General features: G+C 36.4%; 1 protein-coding gene across 10 annotated transcripts in view; it reads right to left on the bottom strand.

The window, feature by feature from the left end:
* Positions 1-22,497, bottom strand: part of adgrb2 (adhesion G protein-coupled receptor B2) — a 1,037,854-nt gene that overhangs the window by 505,755 nt on the left and 509,602 nt on the right. For all 10 annotated transcript variants that reach the window (XM_039740905.1, XM_039740908.1, XM_039740904.1 and 7 more), the window contains 3 exons: positions 18,215-18,283; positions 17,763-17,871; positions 15,099-15,245 (listed from right to left, as the gene is read on the bottom strand). In XM_039740905.1, the coding sequence (XP_039596839.1) occupies positions 15,099-15,245; positions 17,763-17,871; positions 18,215-18,283 (325 nt within the window). The remainder of the gene's footprint in view (positions 1-15,098; positions 15,246-17,762; positions 17,872-18,214; positions 18,284-22,497) is intronic.

Raw genomic sequence — 22,497 nt, 5'->3', positions numbered from 1 at the left:
TAGGCATTTTGTGAAAGGACCTGGAAGAATAAAATTAGGGGTTTGGGTGTTATACTGACACCTAGTAGACATTCATTATTTGGTTAAACCTTACCTCATAAATTGAGTTTAATAGGAACAGTGAAGTAAGACCTCAGCATTAAAGGTGGCGAGATGAAAGGGTGGACCTCCATGAAAAGTTAGCATGAGTGTTTTGAAACCTAACTGAGAAATACTAGAGAAAAAAAGTGACGGTAATGGCAGTGGATGGAATAAAGACTGTGTGTGAGAGTCTGATATGGCCATGGAAATGACTTTTGAGAGAATTTCATCCACTCAAATCATGCCTGCATTGCCCAAACTCAGATCTGAAATGAAATTCAGAGTTGGGACTCAATAATGCAATATGGACCATCTTCTACTTCTTGTACAGAAATACAAGGAGTTATGGGAGTTTGAAAATTGTATTTACAGGTGTTTTTAGACCTTGAGAAGGCATGGGACTGCATACCTTGTTACATCTTGTTGTAGGTCCTTCAAGAATATAAAGATCTAGGGTCATGTTGTGCACCTTTAGGTTTGTGTAATTGTGGAGAGTTCTGTCACCACGGTTACAAGTCAAATCCATTTTATTCTGAATTCGTTAATGACATATTCTGTTTGTGTCAGAAATCAGCAAGTACATTAGGCAATTTATCCATTTACTTTCTTTTCTCATTTTGCCAGCCTTGTTCAGATTGCTCCATCTATTTGCCTCACCAGCATCTTTTGCAAAACATAGTTGGCATTGCTATGGGACTGTCCATGTGTCAGCTTCGTTCTAATTTATGGTATTAGCTGAAGAAATAGGGGTGGTTATCACAAGATAAGCTTTCAAGGCTTCTGCTTGTCTGGAATCACAGACTGCTTCTTGTACTTGTTCCCCGAGGAGTGTTTATTTTGGTAACTTTGCAATTTTATTTCTTTTGTTCAACTGTATGGATTCGACTGAGCACTGCGTTTCTTCTCTTTGCAGGTACTGTTGTCATGTTGGCATCATCTAACGGTGATCTCTGGCACACAATGGAGTGTTTTGCAATTGACTGTGACACAATCATAATTTGAATCATAATGTCAAAATCTGAGGTCATTGCTCCTATAGTAAAAACAAAGTGGCTATCTGATAATGAGAGTTGTGTGGGTGGGTGGTTTGTTCATAAGTGAATGTAGGGAGCTTTGTGAAAGGCACTGAAAGCACTGCACTGAACAAAGGTGGTGAAAAAGACTAAATCTAAGAGTAATGGTTTAGATTAAGTGTTCTGTTTATGCGACCATTCCCAAAAACAGTTGTGAACTTTGGGTATGAACAGAAAAAAATTGAATTACAAGTACTAACAAACAAAAGAAGGTTTCTCTTCAGAATTTACTACCTGCGGTTGGCTAACAATTTAGTAGCATCATAGAATATAAAAACTACCTCCTGTCATTTAGTGCAGCCAGCTGAGGTGGTTTAGACACCTTTAAAGGGATGCCCTTGCATACTCCTGATAGGAGATGATCTAGGTGTAGGCTAATGGAAAGAGACCTAAGGCTTGCCGGAGAGTCTGTATGCCTCAACTGGACTGGAAGGGTATGGATCTTCCTCAGAGGGAGGCTGAAACTGCTGCTAGGGAATGGTTGGTCTAGACTGCCCTACTCTGACTTACACAAAACCAGACAAACATTGCTTAGCATATTGCTGAAGAACATTTCATTATCTGAGTTTTTTTCTTCTTTTGAATTCCATTTGTTTTTATTGAATGGGCACCATACGATATGTCCAACCATATGTTGGATACAATTAATGGTAGTTTACAATTTAGCTAATACTGTAGTATTTTATTCTAAGTTGGTGGTGTACCAGCCAAACTTAGAAAGAAATGGTTTAAGTTAAGTTAAATTCATATTAGTGTTTGCTTAGTCATAGCCATAGACAATAGTATAGCCTTTAACCCCCTGTAATTTAATAAGAGATAGACCTTTGTTGCTACAATTAAGATACTGTGTGATAATTGAGTCAGTTGTTGTTTAAAATTGGTCCCAGTGCACATGGACTTAATAGACTCATTTTTAACATAGAAATGGGATAGGCATGCAGTTTTCTGACCATTTTGAAATGGTGTCACAAACGTTTAGAAGTGATTTGTAATGATTAGAAATGTACCAAGATTTATAAGCATTGAACAGAGCTTCCCTTAAGCAAGAACATGTCTAATGTTTGCTATTTTATTTTTTTTGTGTGAACTGTTTTGAATTTTAACTAAAACTTTTAAAAATGAAGATATTTTGCCTGTGTAATCATTTCAGCATTGTCAGGATTTTGATGAATCCAATTTACAAGCCGGAGCTCCAGAATTTTGGTCATTTTCAGTTGAGTTTTGAGTTTTGTACAGACAAGTTTATTTCTCATTCATGGTCATTTTTGAAAACTGACCAAATGAGTTTGTTTTTCCCCTTTTTAAGCATGCAACAAGGTTTAAAAACTTATTACTTTCAGAACTTAACCCCACTCCTGATTAGAAAAATAGTAATTTACTGAGCGTGAAAAGGCAGATAAATAAATAGAAATGTCAAATAGATACTGGTAAGAAGATGCCCACAGCCCTTTAAGTATGACAAAAGATCCCAGTACCTTATTGAATCTAACACATGCAACGTATGCTACAACCATACAAAGTGTAGAGTGTATAAGAAAGGAAATTTCAAATACATTTGTATTCCAATATCACAATTTAATATACAAAGGATGTCCAACAAATTCATTGTTTTTGCTACTTTAAGGCATTTTTTAACAGAGAAAGAATGATTTTTACAATGGAAGCTGTGCCTGACTGCTGTTCTTACATTTACAAGTATAGCAGGCTTAAAGGTGGTTGCCTTTTTCCAAGGATACAATTTAACTATGGACATTAAATCAGTTGTGAATGTGATAGAGAGTATCCTGCAATTGACTGGCACCCTGTCCAATGGTGATCCAGTGTGTCATGCATAAAAGCCAGCATGTAAAAAGAATCCTTGTGACATGAGCATGTGCTATCAGACATACACAAGGTGACTTATAATATCAAAGTCTTGGAGACTAAATATATTAGTATCACATTCCTAGTGTAGACCTTTAGAAATGTCTGATTAATGCAAGGCCTCTTGGCAGATTTCTAAGATTAGGATATACAATACGTCACTTGGTATGCACACAATATCTTCATATGTGGACATAATCAGATCTTTATCACTTTATTGATGTTTTAAAGAAATACAAAATAATCAGCAATGATAATAAATACTAGCCATAACAGCGCATTCTGATGTCTGTGAAAAGAAGGTTGTAATATTGCAGTATAATGGTTATAAACACATACATCTGCATGAGCCTTAAAATCTCTATTCTGTGTGTGGCTTGTCCAAATGAAGATACTTGTGTTTGTTTATTACTTTCTGCATATTCACTACATTTATTTCTGCATATTGCGTAGCTTCATGTTATATGCTGCTTGGGAAAATACGCACAAGATTCAAATCTGTGAAATTTAAAGTGTCATCTGTGAGCCGTACATAGCTGTAAAGGTAAATAGCATTTTTTAACCATACAGTACATTGAATGGAGGTGCTGACAGAAAATATAATGATATAAGACAAGTAGCCATAACTGCCACAGCTGATTTTCAGGTCACATACCTAGCATTGAAAAAATGGATCCCATAAATCTGTAGAGCCAGGTCATATTGGGTGAAAACCACAGAGTGAACAAACCAATTTGAATTGCGAAGGGCGCCTCGGCTTCTGCAAAGCAAAATTCTCTCTAGATGTCTAAACCTCCACTCATACAGGTCCTGGATAAAATCAATACTGTTTTTCAAGTGCAGAAAATAAAACTAATGCTTCATCACAAATTGCAATTAAGCAAGAGGCAATCCAAATATTAATTTTTCCTTAAATCAAACAGAATTTTGTTACTGAGGGCTTAATATCTAAAACAGTCAGAAGACTGAAAGTAACAGATTGAAACCAAGCAAGCAAAGATCAACAGTTTTAACCTGCAGTTTACTGCAAATCTGCAGGAAGTTACCTCGGCTGACATATAGATGAACATGATACTTCTTATTTGGTCATTCTCACCCCTGTTTCAGAAATATGAGCAGCACAAGCACAGAAAAAGAATTGTGTAACTTGAACATGATAAAAAAACTAAGAAAATGCTACCTGATGTGGTATTTTTTATTTGCTGTAAACTGCACTTATGACTGTGCTTTGCAATCAACTAGAACCCTGGCTAGGGTTGGTCCCTTCTTTCATGTAGTACTGTTGGGAATGGGCTTTGCCTCTCCGCAAGCTTCAACTAGATTAAGCAGATTTAAGAGTATAATACTCTGTAGAATGATTCCTTATGATCTGTGAGAGAGATTGCTTTTAACCTGCACCATCCAGGTTAGTTTCTGCCATGACTGTGATTCTGTCAGGATGGGCTCCAGTCCACATGATCCAACACTGAATGGAAAAGGATAGAGAAGTAAACTGCATCTAAAGAAGTTTTGGTGCTTAGTACTTTTTATTTTTTTTTTCAAAACAGTTTCTGGTGTGCTATTAGATAGTATTCTTGACATAGTAAACCAGTCATTAGATATGGGTAGTTTTCCCAGACTGTCTTGAGACTGCTGTAGTTAAATCCCTGCTCAAGAAAAATAATCTTGACTCCTCTGCTTTTGAAAATTTTAGACCTATTTCTAACTTGCCTTTCTTAAGTAAAATCCAAGAAAAGGTAGTCATTATGCAGCTAAATGATCGCTTGAATAAACATGCTCTTCTTGATAAGTTTCAGTTGGGTTTCACAACAAATCACAGTATAGAAACTGCACTTGTTAAAGTAATAAATGACTTGCAGGTAAATGCAGACACAGGCCGTGTATCTGTTCTCATCCTCTTAGATCTGAGTGCCACATTTGATACCATTAACCACAATATTCTTATAAATTGCCTTAGTCAATGGGTGAGTCTCTCTTGCAGTGTCTTAAATTAGTTTGAGTCTTACCTGGTAAGTAGAAAATTCTTTGTTAGTTGTGGTAATTATACTTCAAAGACACATGATATTCTATATGGTGTTCCACAAGGCTCTATCCTGGGTCCACTATTCTTTTCAATTTACATGCTTCCATTAGGTCAGATTATCTCAAGGCATAATGTAAGCTACCACAGCTATGCTGATGACACACAACTGTATTTATCAATAGCGACCCGACTCTCTTGTCTCACCCACACTTGTGTTTCTGAATGGATGAGTAGTAATTTTCTCAAACTAAATAAGGAGAAACAGAAATTTTAGTGATTGGCAAAAATGGATATAATGAGGTTATTAGAAATAAACTTGTTGCATTAGGATCAAAAGTAAAGATGAAGGTAAAGAATTTAGAGGTAACTATTGACTCTGACCTGGATTTTAAATCAAATATTAATCAGATTACTAGGACAGCATTTTTTCACTTAAGAAATATAGAAAAAGTTGAAGACCTCTTATAACATTGCAGGATGCTGAGATATTAGTTTACGCTTTTGTTTTCAGTTGGCTAGATTACTGTAATGCACTCCTCTCAGGACAACCCAAAAAAGACACCAATCGATTGCAACTAGCGCAGAATTTAGCTGCTAGAATCCTAACTAGGAAAAGAAAATCCGAGCACATCTCTCTAGTTTTGATGTCACTACATTGGTTAACTGTGTCATTTAGAATTGACTTTAAAATACTGCTTATGGTTTTACAAAGCCTTAAATAATCTCGCTCTATCCTATATCTCTGAATGTCTTTCATCTTACACTGCAAATCATAACCTTTGATCTTCAAATGAGTGTCTACTTTGAATTCCAAGAGCTAAACTTAAAATAAGTGGTGAGGCAGCCTTCTGCTATTATGCACCTAAAATCTGGAATAGCTTACTTATAGAAATTAGCCAGGCTAATACGGTGGAGCACTTTAAAAAACTGCTAAAAACACATTACTTTAACATGGCTTTCTCATACAGTAGCTTTATTTTAGTGTAATCCTGATACTCTGTACATGCATTTAATTATCATTATTATTCCTGGTGGCTCCGAAATCCGCGCCAACCCCTACTTTCTCTGCTGTTCTCTTTCCACTTTTCTGTGGTGGAGATCTGCACCACCACCACCTGATCAAAACACCATGCTGTCCCTACATTGATGGATTAAAGGCTAGAAGTCTATATGACTGTCATCATCAAGTTCTTCCATGTGAACCCTGAATACAATAAGGACTGATTGAAGTCATTTATGTTAGGCAGAATGCCTAGAGGGAGTTGGGCGGTCTAAAGGCCTCGGAACCCCTGCAGATTTTTTTTTTTCTCCAGTTGTCTTCATTTTATTTTGTTTTTTCTGTCCTCCCTGGCCATCTGACCTTACTTTTACTCTATGTTAATTAGTGTTCCCTAATTCTATTTTCTTATTTATTTTGTCTTTTTTCTCTTTCTTCATCATGTAAAGCACTTTGAGCTACATCATTTGTATGAAAATGTGCTATATAAATAAATGTTGTTGTTGTTGTAGTGAGCATCATTATATGCAGGAATAGACTCAGCTGTTCCAAAGTTGAAAGTTCATGAAGTTGGATCTTGTCCCCTTATTGTGGTAAGTTCCAGGGGTTCTTTGGAATCATGAATTAGTCTGTGAACCAGGGAGGCCACTATATAAAGCATAATGAAGACCTCTGAAGAAGATGTGATGGGTAGTACCTACAAGACAGTGATGCATCAAAGATCTGTCCAGACCAGGTCATTAAAGATAAAGCAATGGACAGTTTTAGTAGAGTGGAACAAGGTACATTTAAAAGGGTGCTCTGTAATTTTCAGATGTAATCATTTTAGCTGACAACAGGAATGCAATGAAAAAATGTATCAGAGACAAGTTGGACAGGATTATGCACAGACATGGAGCACACCGCTGAAGAGAGCAGAATTATGAAAAATGAGGCCATGTCACCAATGTCACTCTACCGGGAAGAGACACAGCTTGGAGAAATCTGTTTAGCTGACACAGGATACACTTTGTATGCTTTCAGGTCAGAGTAGGCTCTGTTTCTTTAGGTGTTTCCTGAGATCTTTATGTATTGACAGGTGATACCTCCCCACAAAATAAATATTTTCAATTTTGTCCAATAATCCCTAACTGCAAGTCATAATGATCCCACAAATAGAGCTAGTTGGAGTACAGGGTACAAGAGAAAGCAAACAAAGACCATCAGAGAGGAAAGCCTAGAGGTGAGGTATCTGTTGTATGACAAAAACTTCAGAAAATTAGTATTGTAGTATTTAGTCAGAACTGACAGGTTCATTTTTATTTGTGAGTAAAGTACAAACACAAGGGTTCCTAGAGGTCTGGGCCCCCCTAATTAATACCTTGGATGACTGAAAGCCTAAAATATTGAAATTGTCTGGGTTCATCGTCATTTTCGCTAGTTTAATTGCCAGTTTTACATAGGTAAGCTGGTTGCCTTTCTCCCCCATGTACTCCATTCCTGAGCACCAAATGGGTTGAGATCCATTCTGTTCATGTCACTCATCATGACTGCCAACCATTACTTCTGTAGCCTCCCTTTGTGTTTCACCCCCTCAACCTCCATTATGGTACACATCTGCACCCTATCATACTCTGTCTATTGTATTACAGCCAGGCCTTTAAGCTCTGGCTTGTATGTACTTTCAGTTTAACTGTTGTTTTCATTTTGAATGATTATTTTTCATGTTTTATGTCATATTGTGAATTTCCCCTTGGGATTAATAAAGTATCTATCTATCTATCTATCTATCTATCTATCTATCTATCTATCTATCTATCTATCTATCTATCTATCGATTAGTTTTGCTTATTATTTATTATCTGTGTGTTCTGTCTCTGTAAATGTGCTGCCATTCCTTGTACTTTGTGCATGAGGCCCAAGGAGGCAAGGCCAACCTGACATCAATGATCAATGATCCTCCCTGTGGCTTTACACTACAGGCAGAATCATAAAGCTAGCAGTGGATCTTTGAGTTTGTGTAAGGAGTTTTTCTTTTCTTTCAATTATTTACTGTTTTGTAGATTTTTATTTAATTTCAGGTTTTTGTATTTGTGCATTGGGACTTCTTTGCTTTGGGTTGCCTTTTAGGCAAATCCTTTTTATCTTTTTTGTGCAGATTTTTTTCTATTTTTGTTAATAAATCCTTAATTTATCAACTGTTTGGATGGTCTCTAAATGCCAGAGTTTACAGTTCATCTCCCTTGTCAGATATTTTGATATATATTGGAACTTTCTTTGTATTTTTAAATTTTAAAAGTCTATTTCCCATTTGGGCCTGCTTAAGCCAAAGTCTGCAGGTAGTAAGGACAGGGGAGCATTCTGCCTAGAGTATGGCCACATCTGGGCAATCTGATGATTTTCCCAGCCTGCTTTTTGGAGCCTTTAGGAGGCTAAACACACCATTCTCTCCTTGTCTGAGACTCCTAAACACAACACTGTCTATCGCTGTACATGCCTAGATTCTTTAGTCCTTTTCTACACAGCACTTCCACACCAAGTCTTGGCATTCACTCCTACTTAGTGATTTTCCAAACATCAATCTGATCATTTTCATCTCTATTTTTTCCAGCTGTGCAGCATGTCCCACATTCATTGGCCACATCTTACTCCCATAGACCATACAGCTTTCATAAACCCTTCCAGGCATGACAGACGGGCTCATTCAGAAGTCAGAATTGTGGATAATCATCATAATGATTGCATATATCACACCCTCACTATTACACTTCCATTAGGCTGCTCTGTGTGAAGCTGGTTAAAAGCACACAGTTGTATGGCTATTTTTGCAGATTGCATGGTAATCATGTACTTAAGGATATGGATTTCCCAAATTATAGCATTCTTGATAGCTAATTTTTTTAAATATTTCATAGTACTAGAAGAAGATTTCAGTGTTCATCCAACACTGGAAGACTAACAGGGTCTACTGAATACCATAGAGTATTCTGAACACTTTTTGTACAGTTATGATTTATTATTAATCCTTTCTTTGAAGTGACAATACTGGCAAAAATATCTGAATTATGAAAAACTAATGAGAGAAAAGGTTCAGGAACATGTAGAAACTTTTGCAAGGTAGAACCATGAAGAAACTAAATTAACTAATGAAGTAACATCTTTTTGCCAGCAAAACACATAAAAGATTTGCACTCTACATATTGACCAACTGTGTTTCATTTGTATAACTCTGCTTAAGGTATCTTTTAAGTACTAAAGGAGTTTTAATTAAAGTCTTCCCATATAATTTCCATTAAATACTGGTGTGATGCTTTTGAAGCAGCGCTTATGTGTTTTTCTCACAGATCACTGTCTACTGTAAATTATTTGATAGCTACAATAACAGAAAACAGAAATTGACTAAGCATGCCTTAGATGCCAATGGTGGTGGTGAAATCAATAAGATGACAAAAATTCAATACAAAGAGATTTGAGCAGCATCTCTCCATTGAGCATTTGGATAAATCAAGAAAACATTTGTCCTCCTTGAGTCCCTTACGTTTCATTCAGAAAACACTTTATACTATCTAGTGCAGCTTTCTTCACTCTCCTCTTGCAATTCACACTGATTGTAATCTAGGGTAATCTGAGTTGAATTATTAAATTAGTGACAGTCATACTGTGTACACTCATGATTTTTCAATATATGGCATGCCAGTATGTCAAAAGTGGATGACCAAGTATTACCATAAAAGAAAGGTATGATGTTAGATGTGCATATATTTATTCAATTAGCTAATAGTGATTTTATTTTGTTATTCAATATGGTAGTAATGGTATTTTCTATTTGTTAATTATGGTCACTTACTACACCATAATGCAGAGGTAGGTCTTGTTATATGCTAACATGCTGGCTTCTGCCAATGCCCCATCCCATGCACATCTCATGCAGCTACACGGTGTCTTGCACAAATCATTAGTCACAGCAGCTCACATGTTCTGCTCTTTGAAAACTATGCAGGTAAGTGACTGATGTTCATGTCCATAAAAATAAAATATAGAAGAAACGTAAGTTAGAAATGTATGAAAGATTGCTTGATGACACTTTATGCTGCACCGTCTAAACATATGCCCGGTATTTCTTAATGATTTTCAATGCAGAGAATATCAGATGTTTAAATTGTTTCCTATTCATGTTTCTTTTGCAGTCTCTACTTTTTGTGAATCTGCTATCACTTTCTAAAGTGGATCACAGAAAAACACACTGAATGAAGTATGCTGTATGAGATAATTCAGTGTGCAGACTCTGCTGTGTGTATGCCATGATCTCCCCCTGCACTGTAGTTCTTCATATTAAGCACTTTTGAGTACTGCTTTAGTTAGTTAGTCTTTGCTTTACATGCTGTGATGTGCAGGTTGATAAATGAGGGATAGGCACACAGGAAAGGGACAACTTAGGACAGAGACAGGGCTTAACAATGTCCTGGAAAACAAAATGTTTGTCCCAGCATTGACAACATAACTCTTACAGCCTGGGCAGGGAGAAGGGAAGGCAGTGGCTGCTATGTTTTGATTTTTGAGAGCTCAGAAAGTGGGTCATCCACCTCACCATGTAGACTGGGATGTAGTTCCTGTAACGGTTAGGGTATTGTTAGGGTATTGTTTTTCTTTTTTTCTTCTATTTTGACTATTTTGCATTTATGCCTGTGTTGTTTTTATTTTTAGTTAAATTAAGCATGTTTTTGTATGTTTTTTTTTTTTTGGTGTTATTCAGGCTGCTACAGAGGTAGGAAATGGGCCCTACTGGTTTTGTTATAATTATTCTATTTTAAAATGACTAAAAAATCTCATTAATGCTTAGAACATATCGTAGAGAGTTGCATTCTGTGCTTTTGTAGCAAAGACATGTTACTGATAAGAATTATCAATCTAGAAGTAGAACTTAATAGCAAACAGTCTTTTCATCTGGAAAGTCAATGATGAAGTAAATTTCAGCTAATAATTACGTTAAAATCTTTAATACAGATGCTTTAAAATTTGCAAAGCAGATTGGCAAGCAGTACCATTTTGTAGTTTACGCTTTCTTAATTTTAATAATTTGCTTCATCTCACATAGGTGTCAACAGGCAGAATTTGAACCAAAGCCATATTGTGTCTATTATTTCTCTTCAAACATGAATACTTTTTTGACTGCTCTAAAGTACAGTATAATGATTGTAACATACAAAAATAAATGAGAAAATGAATATATGGCATAAAATTCATAATTTTGTTTATGTATTTTGTAACAGTGAGTCATATGAAAAAACAACAGTGACAACAATGTAATTACATTATGTATTACAGTATGTATATAAAATGTTTTTAATATCATTTTAAAACATGATGTGGCTGAAATTGCTTTTGTAGACAACAGATTCCACCTCAAATGATGAAAACATTTACAGTATGTGTTATTGTTAATTATTGTAGGATGTGGAAAGTCTGGGGCTAATTGTATTTCAAATTTCTTGAAAAAAAACTTTTTCAAAGACATAACTAATTGAAATTTAACATCTGTACCAAAGTATCAAGCTAAAATTGGTGGCTGGATTTAACATGATAGGTAGCAATAATATGGTGCTGTTCCGATGAATTATAATGTCAGAGAAATACTGAACTATTAAAATCTTTAGATAATGCAGCATAGAGGTTGTTTTTAGTGTAGTGGAAATACTGAGTACACTTTAGTCACTGTGGCATAATGTGTCACCAAGACATTTTTCATACTGTACATTTCTATATGTTAAGTTGCTTGCATATGTTACTTTCATGGACATGAACATGTCACTTACCTACGTCAATTTCAGGAAGCAGGAGAAGTAAGCTACTGCTAATGACAGTTTGTGCAGCCACAGAGATGAGCATGGGATTGCATGGCGCATAAGCCAGACTTTTAGGACATAAAAAGACCTACTTCTGTATTCTGGTAGAGCAAGAGATGGTACTTACCTTGTACAGTAACGAATAAATAAACAATATCATTAATACTGTATTAAATGAACTAAATAAAGAATAACATTATGGGAAAATTGGTTAATTAAATGCAAATCTAATGTTGTGCCTTTCCTATACAGTAATATTCGCTCAACCAACCCCACCTACATCTGACCCCACCTTTCTTCTGTTTGGCAACCTCTTCTCAAGATTTACTGAGAAATTTGCTACTTTAGACTTTGAAGCCTTCTAATATTCATGCCTAGTGCTTTTGATGATCACCATTAAACAGGAAGACACTAAAGTGAAACAATAGTTTCAGGGTCAAACCAGTACATTTTAGAAGTAGTGTTAAAAATTTGACAGTTCACAGATTAATTAAACAGGCTTAAGTCAAATGTCATTATGTTAGTCATAACTGATTTGCAGAGTTCTGCATTGCACATATATTAACATTTTTGCCTTTCTGGTTGACAGCCATTTGTTGCACACATATGTAGTATTCTTCTTTAGCATCTTTTTCTAAGCTTAACATGGAATATCCATCCACTGCCAAACTCCCTTGTTTAGGGTCACAAAGGCCAGTGTCTATTCCAATAAGTATTTCTATGTATTACATGCTTGGTGCAGCATGTGAGCCTAGGTGCTTCATTTGTGAAGTTAATTGAAAATTAAAATTGGCAACTTAGGGGTAACCGTTGACTGTAACCTGAATTTTAAATCACATATTCATCAGACCACTAGGACAGCATTTTTTCACTTAAGAAACATAGCAAAAGTTAGACCTCTTATATCATTGAAAGATGCTGAGAAATTAATTCACGCTTTTGTTTTTAGTTGACTAGATTACTGTAATGCACTCCTCTCAGGACTACCCAAAAAAGACATAAATCATTTGCAAAGAGTGCAGAATGCAGCTGCTAGAATCCTAACTAGGAAAAGAAAATCTGAACACATTTCTCCTGTTTTGATGTCGCTACACTGGTAACCTGTGTCTTTCAGAATTGACTTTAAAATTCTTCTTATAGTTTACAAAGCCTTAAATAATCTCGCTCCATCTTATATATCGGAATGCCTGACATGTTATATTCCAAATCGTAATCTTAGATCATCAAATGAGTGTCTCCTTACAATTCCAAAAGCTAAACTTAAAAGAAGTGGTGAGGCGGCCTTCTGCTGTTATGCACCTAAAATCTGGAATAGCCTGCCAATAGGAATTTGCCAGGCTAATACAGTAGAGCACTTTAAAAAACTGCTGAAAACACATTACTTTAACATGGCCTTTTTATGACTTCACTTTAACTTAATCCTGATACTCTGTATGTTCAGTTCATTATAATAACTATTCATGGTGGCTCTAAAATCCGTACTGACCCCTACTCTCTCTTGTTTCTTTTTCCGGTTTCTCTGTGATGGTGGCCTGCACGACCACCAACCTACTCAAAGCACCATGATGCCCCAGCATTGATAGACTAAAAGCCAGAAGTCCACGTGATCATCATCATCATCATCAAGTCCTTCCGTGAAAACCATAAATACAAAGAGGACTGTTTCATTTATGTTAGGTAGATTGCCCAGAGAGGACTGGGCAGTCTCATGGCCTGGAATCACTACAGATTTTATTTTTTCTCCAGCCATCTGGAGTTTTTTTGTTTTTTCTGTCCCCCCTGGCCATTGGACCTTACTCTTATTCTATGTTAATTAATGTTGACTTGTTTTATTTTCTTACTGCGTCTCTTATTTTTCTATTCTTCATTATGTAAAGCACTTTGAGCTACATTCTTTTGTATGAAAATGTGCTATATAAATAAATGTTGTTGTTGTTGTTGAAGGTTTTCTTTTTGTATGGAAAAAAGGGGAAGGACTAAAAAACAAAAGAAGTGTTTGATTTACTGATTTGGAGTGTTACAGACTTGTCATCATTGCTCAAATCTCTAAAATGTGCCTTATCTAATAGTCTATCCTCATTCTGACCATTGTAAGGGTCAAGAGTTCTCTTTAAGAAAAGTGGTACAAGACACAGCTCATAAAAAATTATGTTTAATTGTAATCTTGTACATGGAAGAACATAATGCAAAAATAGCACTTCAGGCAGTGTAGCTCCTCACAAAAAGAACCGTGTCCCTTTTGCTGTTTAGCACAATATTGTTCATTTTAAGCAAGTATTGTCTTTTCTCTACACAAGATAATAATGCCTCTGTCGTCCTCCACAATCCAGCAATATACAGCCCAATTGCACAAAGGAACTAATAGTAATGTAATGTGTCAGTAACTCTAAGCTACTTTCTTGTTTAAAAGCAGTCATCTTAACCATCCTACTCAGTTTAGCAGGTCAACAATCAAGGAGTTTTTTAAAACTCCTGAAAATGTACATTTCGTCAGAATTTTATAATTATCCAATATCCAGTCTTAGCAAATCTTCCTCATTGTTTTCTGTGTTTTGCACAAAAATATTTTAAATGGATAAGTGAAAAATGCATTACATTATCTTTATAATAGAAAATCACTGATGATTCAGTACTCTCAAGCAGTTATACTATCTGTTGGTATCAGAAACTTGATTTATTGGGAATGCAGGCAAGTGGAGCCTGTTATTATTAGCATGCATAGATGAAGAAAGTCTTCAAAACTATGCTTTTTACTTTGAGTAATTTAAGTTGCTGTTTTACATGTCACATCTAATCAAGTGTAACATATAATGAGAATAATATGCCAAAACGTAAATAGTATTTAGTGGTGAAGATACTAGAGTTGAAATTCAGTATACTCCTTCAGCAATACGTCTGAGTTACATGTAATGTATAACCTACAATACGTTTATACTATATAACATTTTTATACTATATTTTCGTCTTTAATAGTATCATATTTAACTTGAAAATCTTTTGCATATTTAATCCTTACTCAATGCAGTTGCATTATTAAAGAGTAAAAGAAGAGAATAGCAGCTACGTGTATTAGTCATTGAATTTGCCATCACGATTCAGACTGTGAAAGGAATTTGCTTTTAGTATTCTCTCTTGAGCTAATCTTTGTTCTGTAAATGTAATTTGGAAAAAAACATGTTTGCAGTTCAATAAAATTGTACAATATTCAATTACTTTTTTCGTAATTGACACCCAAGTACCTGCTGATGAGAGGGTAAACACCTCTTTGGGAATAAAGAGTTTGTCTTCCGAGTTTTTGGCCCAGTCTTTCATGCCCCTTCTGCCTTTCATTGGAAAGTTAATGTCACTGGAGACAGCAGACACTGGTTCCCTCTGAATGGTGATGACTGAAGAATAAGAAGAAAATCGAATAACATTTAATGGACAAGAAAAGGTGAATTAAAACCTGACACCATGTCAGTAGAAGGTTCAAGGAGGTCACTGAGTGGTGTCAACATAAACTTGGATAATTTAAATAGCAAGTCTTTGTAAAACTAACAGAAATAATGGGGATATGGGAGGTTGGGGCTAAAATGTCTATAAAGAGGAGTATGTATTTTATTGCTTCATTTTTGTTTTAACTACCATTCATTACAAAGACAGATCATTATTTATTGATGGAGTTAAATATGACCAAATTGCCAATTTAAACACATTACTTTCTTTCACCGTCTCATAAGCAAAGGTACTGGAAAGGAGGAAATTTAATGTAAAACAATGGCCTGAAGCAGCACTAAAGTATACAAGACATATGCCTTCTGTTCAGGACATATACAACATTCCCTGCCTTAGAAAAACAAACAGAATTTTTAAAGACCTCAACCATCTTGCACAGTTGCTTTTCTTATTCTTTCCTTCTGACAAACAGTACAGAACCATTCATACTCGCACCAGTAGATTCTCTGACAGTTTCAACTGACTGACTGACTGACTGACTGACTGACTGACTGACAGACAGACAGACAGACAGACAGACAGACAGACAGACAGACAGACAGACAGATACTTTAAATATATCCATCCATCCATTATCCAACCCGCTAGATTCTAACTACAGGGTCACGGGTGTCTGCTGGAGACAATCCCAGCCAACACAGGGCGCATGGCAGGAACAAACCCCGGGCAGGGCGCCAGCCCACTGCAGCTTGAAATATATACTCTATATAACTTAATATACTGTATATGCTATACTGGATGATATGTACGTATACTTTTTTGTGAGTATGCCTGTGTCTTTTTTGGTTTTGTATTTTTTTCAACTGTTCTAAAGAAGACATTCAACAAAGAATTTCATTATTCTGTGTATACTATATACACATGGAAATAAACCTGACTTCACATGAAATAAAAGCTATGTAATACACAACATTTGATAGCTCACTCATGTTTTCCAATTCAAGACTCGGGCTGCATTCTCTATAACCAATGAAAATCAAAACAAGTATCAATTGAATCCCGATAAAAGTTTGAAAAATGAACAGTAATGGAATGCACACTATGATATACTGGAACATAATCCAAAATAAACTCATCTGTTCTTGCTGACTACAAAGGATAAATTCTGCTATCTTGTTTTAAATATTTGCATTATTATGAAATAGTACTCCAAACAAGCTACCTTAATTTTTATAGTACCTTTTACGGAGATCACTATCTTAAGTACATAAAGGCACAGAAATACCTACTGAATGGCCACTTTAGTGTTCACACCTGCTCAACTGTAAATCTGTCCTTAGTCTGTCATAGGATGTTCTCAACAAGGAGCTGAGAGCGCAGTACATGGGTGCTGGCTCACATAGACTCAAAGGTCTCCAGTTTGACTGGTAATCTCTACAACAGACTGCTTACTCCTTATCATCTGGCAAATTCTGATGATCTCAGTCCAAATAAGAGTGCTGCATTAAGGTGAATTTACTGACTTGCTGCTGAAAGCATTGTAGCCTTTACTAGTCTTGGAACAGAGCACCCGGCTGACAAAAGGCCGGTCTCATTTGGGCAATGTGATACTCAAAATTAGCAAGGTTTTCTAGACATATTGCAGAATAACAGATCCACAGGTTTTTCCATATCCTAATTTACTCATTAGTGCCAATCAGCAAGAACTGTGATTGACTAGACCAGCTGACAATTTTAAAACCCTAAAATGTCCATTTCTTGTACTCCTCCATCCATACCTCATTGTTTTCCAATAGCAAGAGTAGGACTCAATGGGTTAATGAGCTCTCAAAACATATCAATCTATCCATCCATTCTCCTATCCTGCTTATCCAGGTCAGGGTCGTGGGGTAATATATCCATGATATGGTATACTGAGTTACAGCATGTCTCTCTTGGCACTGCTTTTTAACTGTAGCCCCTCTGTTACAATGAACTATATAAGTCTAGCAAGCCTACATCGACCTCTGTTTTTTATCATGGTCTGTTTGTAGCCACAGGATCATCATTTCTAGGATGTTTCTTTCAGTGGTGATTCCATTTAAGGAAATCTAGGCAGGGTTGTTGTTCCTGATGCACTTATTCTGGCATATTTGGATCCATTACCACACCATGTTCAAAGCCACTTAAATCTTTATACTACTGTTCATCCAGCCTTTAAATTACTCACAAACAATCCACTGCTACCCATCTACCATCTACTTTAAATAGCATTGTTGGCACATGTGATTGAGCAGTCAATTATGTTGACAAGGTTAACTTAATAAAGTGGCCACTCACTGTAGAGTTTTTACAACTGAAACACTGGTAGACTAATTGACTCACTCACAGCTGCATACTAAATCAGTAGTGATGATTAAATATGAAAACTTGGCTTTATAATGCCTCTCTTTAACCTCTTTCCTTTATATACACTATTTTACACATACCCAGATTATCGGTGACAATGAGAGAGCTCTGGAAGGCTTTCAGAGCATCGCCAACCAAGTGTATAAAATCTTCTACAACCTTCATCAATTGCACAGAGCCTGGAGCGACCTGGACAGAAGAAGAGAGTACCAAATAGTTCATGTGGAGCCACTTAGCACTGTTAAGCTAGGGCACAATCATTATGTGAATTATCTCAGCACAAAGTCCATTATCTTGCTGTCAATATATAAACCAAAGGCAAAGAATACAGTAGCATGAAAATGTAATTGCATGTGCATTCATAGTGCATTCATTTTTAGAAAATAATGTGAAATAAATTTACAAAAGCAGTGAGTTAAAAAAAAAAGATGTAACAATAAAATTGATAAATTAATCCATGCACATGGCTCATGCAAGTTATGTTCAAGTTTTTGATTTAAATTGTAAGTATGAGTGATTAGATTACTCTTACCTGCTGTGCATCGGCCCATTTATCTTTGTTGTCTATGTCCAACATGTAGCTAACTACCTGGAAGAATCTCTAAAGGAAAAGAAATCAAAAGTCAACCTCTTCTCAAGATTTACTGAGAAATTTGCTACTTTAGACTTTGAAGCCTTCTAATATTCATGCCTAGTGCTTTTGATGATCACCATTAAACAGGAAGACACTAAAGTGAAACAATAGTTTCAGGGTCAAACCCGTACATTTTAGAAGTAGTGTTAAAAATTTGACAGTTCACAGATTAATTAAACAGACTTAAGTCAAGTGTCATTATGTTAGTCATAACTGATTTGCAGAGTTCTGCCTTGCATATATATTAACATTTTTGCCTTTCTGGTTGACAGCCATTTGTTGCACACATATGTAGTATTCTTCTTTAGCATCTTTTTCTAAGCTTAACATGGAATATCCATCCACTGCCAAACTCCCTTGAACCAGTTTAGGGTCACAAAGGCCAGTGTCTATTCCAATAAGTATTTCTATGTATTACATGCTTGGTGCAGCTTGTGAGCCTAGGTGCTTCATTTGTGAAGTTAATTGAAAACATCAAATAAGGTCTTTCCTGAGCAAAATGAGGCACTGAAACTGTACTTTCTATGGAAAACTGATAATGGAAAGAGATGCCAAAATTGAACAGGTTTAAAACCAAGCCTGTTATTTTACCTTTGTGTTTGACTTGCTCTTTTACACTCTCTTTCTCTCTGACTCACTTTCAGTCTGATATGTCTGCTTTTTTAATTTTCTGGTGTTATGCAAATGGTTCAATGAATGAGTGTTATTCATTAAATACCATAAAGTTCTTCAAATGTTTTATTTTTGCTAAAATAATTGTTTAATAAAATGTACTTTCTTATATACAAACAGACATGTGTATACATATATACAGTACATGGAAACAAAGTTATGTGATACGGTTTGCATATTTGTAGCATATTTCGACTCCTGTTAGGAATCATCATCAGAGGAAAATGATTAGACTTACAGTAACCCAAGGCAATATATAGCAAATAAAAAGGGTAGGGTTGCATGGTGTAGGGAGATTGATGAAGTGGGATTCGGAGGGTGTTGGCCATAAAATCTTATTTATTATGTGCTTGTTCTTTTTTTTAAGCCTGCATATGTTGGGTTCATGTCCAAATGTCTGTTACTGGCATTTTTATTGGATAGTCCCATTTAAATGTGTGTCTGGTTGAACATGTATGTGCGTAAATCAGAGACCATGGGTCTTTTCTTCTGACTGCATTGCAATGTTTTTATATATGTGTTGTGAGTGGTTTTGAAGATAATTCCTGATAGGAGTCAAAAGCTTAGGAATAAAAAACTATTTTAAGATATGTGATTCATTTTCTCCCTTTATGGATTTCCAGCTATATATATATATATATATATATATATATATATATATATTATGAGGGGCCGTTCAGGAAAAAAAGATTGGTTCATAAATATATACATTGGTTCAAATACATTGGTTTGAATATATACATTGGTTTTAATACATCCGTTCAGATATATATATATCGGTTCAGATATATACATCGGTTTGAATACATCCGTTCAGATATAATTGGTTGAGATATATATATATTGGTTGATATACATTGGTTTATATATATATATATATATATATATATATATATTGGTTTAAATTTATCTTATCTTATTTTATCTTATTTTGACAGGACTTTTTTTTTTATGCGTAAGCACTTACACATGCACGCACTGATACAAGAAGAGAATATGTAAACTGGCCTATCTGAACGGATTTATAGTGCTTACGCCTAAAAAAAAAGATTGTCCTGTCAAAATAAGAAACACGTTCGCCTTCTTGACGTGAATCATCTTTAAATGAAATGCTGCCAATAAGGAATAATAAAAATCACCGCGCTGCTTTCTATCTTTGACGAACTAACGTTTTATGGGGTGAAAAAAATTATCGCCTCTGATAGATGCACTTAAACAGTAGTGTGTGCGACCCACAATTTGTGAGTTTGAGTGTGTGTGTGCATGCGTGTATGTGTACGTGTGTCCATGTGCGTGTGCATGTATGTGGTTTTGTCAGTTTTACTATAAAAACAGTTAAACATCAGTTATTTGTGAAGCGGGAATATTCTGGTCATTTTGATCACTGATTAGCATTTAAAAGAAACAGAGCAACTCCAGTGTTTTCCACCATAACATCCTTTCAGTAAATGGGACTAAGTTCCTTGCTGAAGCAGATCGCCCTTTAATGAAATGCTTGCAATACGGAATAACAGATATCACCGGGCCGCTTTCGGTCAATGCTAAACCAGCGTCGCATGAGGTGAAAAATTGGGACGTACTGCAGTTGTGATCAAATGCTTTCCGGTAACTCGGCTTTTGAGAAAAATCTGTCATGGGAGGGACAAGAGGAAGCAAGTGAGGCGGGTGCATTGAGCCGGGGCGGCACGGAGCAGGGTGAAGAGGCGGATATCTGTGCGAGTGTTTTAAATAATGAAAGGAAAAAAGTGCTTTGAAATCGAGGACCCCCAACCAAGAGAGCTTACGAAACAAAATGTGACAGACAGGCATATGCTACTTGTAGAAAATATGCACAATAATGACAACAGTGTTGAAGCAATGATGTAGCGAAAGGGAGATGCTAAACTTGGGTGGCCGCGTTGTGCCTGCCCGTAAATCCCATCCGATGTATATATCTGAACAGATCTATTCTGAACCAATATATATTTTTGAACGGATGTATCAGAACCGATGTATATATCTAAACCAATCTATTTAAACCAATATATGTAACTAAACCAATGTATATCAACCAATACATATAATTCAACCAATGTATATATTTGAATGGATGTATTCAAACCAATGTATATATCTGAATGGATGTTAATCAACCAATGTATATATATCAGAACAGATCTATGCAAACCAATTTATATATATCTCAGCCAATGTATCTAAACCAATGTATATATCTGAATGGATGTATTCAAACTGATGTATATATCTCAACCAATGTATCCCAACCGATGTATATATCTGAACCGATATATATATCTGAACCAATGTATATATTAATAAACCAATCTTTTTTTCCTGAACGGCCCCTCATGATATATATATATATATATATATATATATATATATATATATATATATATAGTGGCAGATTGCTGGGGTCCTTACCTGGCTGGGATGTCTGGAAGGACTGGAAGTGGACATTAAAAGCTTCAAGGACACAAGAGGGCAACCGCCCTGGACTATAAAAGGACTACAGGAAAAGAGGGAAAAACATTTACCTCGTTGGGACCCGTAGCCACCGCCAGGGGCCGCTTTCAGACACGTGGAACCCGGAAACAGATACTTCCTACACACCCGGCAAGATGGCGGAGGAACCTGCCATGGATGCCTGGAGTGCTCCCGGGGCAAAGGGCAGCACTTCTGCCACACCAGGAAGTGCTGCCGGAAGATTGTCATTAGTCAACTGGAGCACATCCGGGCGGGAATAAAAGGTGCCGCCTCCTTACAGTCGGGGAGCCAGAGTCGGGAGAGGGAGTAGGACAAAGCTCCCAGGAGGAGATTGGCGGCTAAGGACTGAGAAAGAGGAGCCCTATTATGGTGATTTATTTGCTGAGTGCATTGTGTGGTGTTCGGGTCTTTATTCCTGTGATTATTTGTGGTGAATAAACGTGTGTCTTTTTATAAAGATGTGGTCTCCGACTGGTGGTGTCTGGGCAAGTCTCACAATATATATATATATATATATATATATATATAAATATATTGTGGTCCGTGGCCGGCTTTTCAGCCTGGCCAATACCCCAAGGCCACCAGATGGAGCTCTCCCTGCAGCATGGAGGTGCCCCGGATACCAGCAGGGAATCATGGACTATGGGGTATTCCCCTACAAACCTGCTGGATACCCCAGGGGCCAACAGAGGACGCTGCAGGGAGGCTTAGAGAGTCATAAGTACCCTATAACCCGGAAGTGCGTCATAGGCAAAGCGACAACAGAAGTGACGTACTTCCGGGATGAAGAAAAGGACTTTTTATCTGATCCGGAAGCGATAAGGATCACATGAACTGGGGATTGAAGCGTTTCCGGGTCACGGACTATAAAAGGACTGTGGCAGCTCCCAGATAGCGAGTTGAGCTGGGTGGAAGGGTGGCAACGTGTCTGGGAGTAGGAGGATTGGTTTATTGTGTATTGATTAGTTTATGAGTATTGTGGATAGGAGGGTGCTTGTGCACTGTACAATTGTCCAAATAAA

The sequence above is a fragment of the Polypterus senegalus genome, chromosome 17 (genome assembly GCF_016835505.1).
Source record: "Polypterus senegalus isolate Bchr_013 chromosome 17, ASM1683550v1, whole genome shotgun sequence".
NCBI lineage: Eukaryota > Metazoa > Chordata > Cladistia > Polypteriformes > Polypteridae > Polypterus > Polypterus senegalus.
The sequence above is the reverse complement of the archived record's forward strand: the minus strand, read 5'-3'. Positions and strand labels throughout refer to the sequence as shown.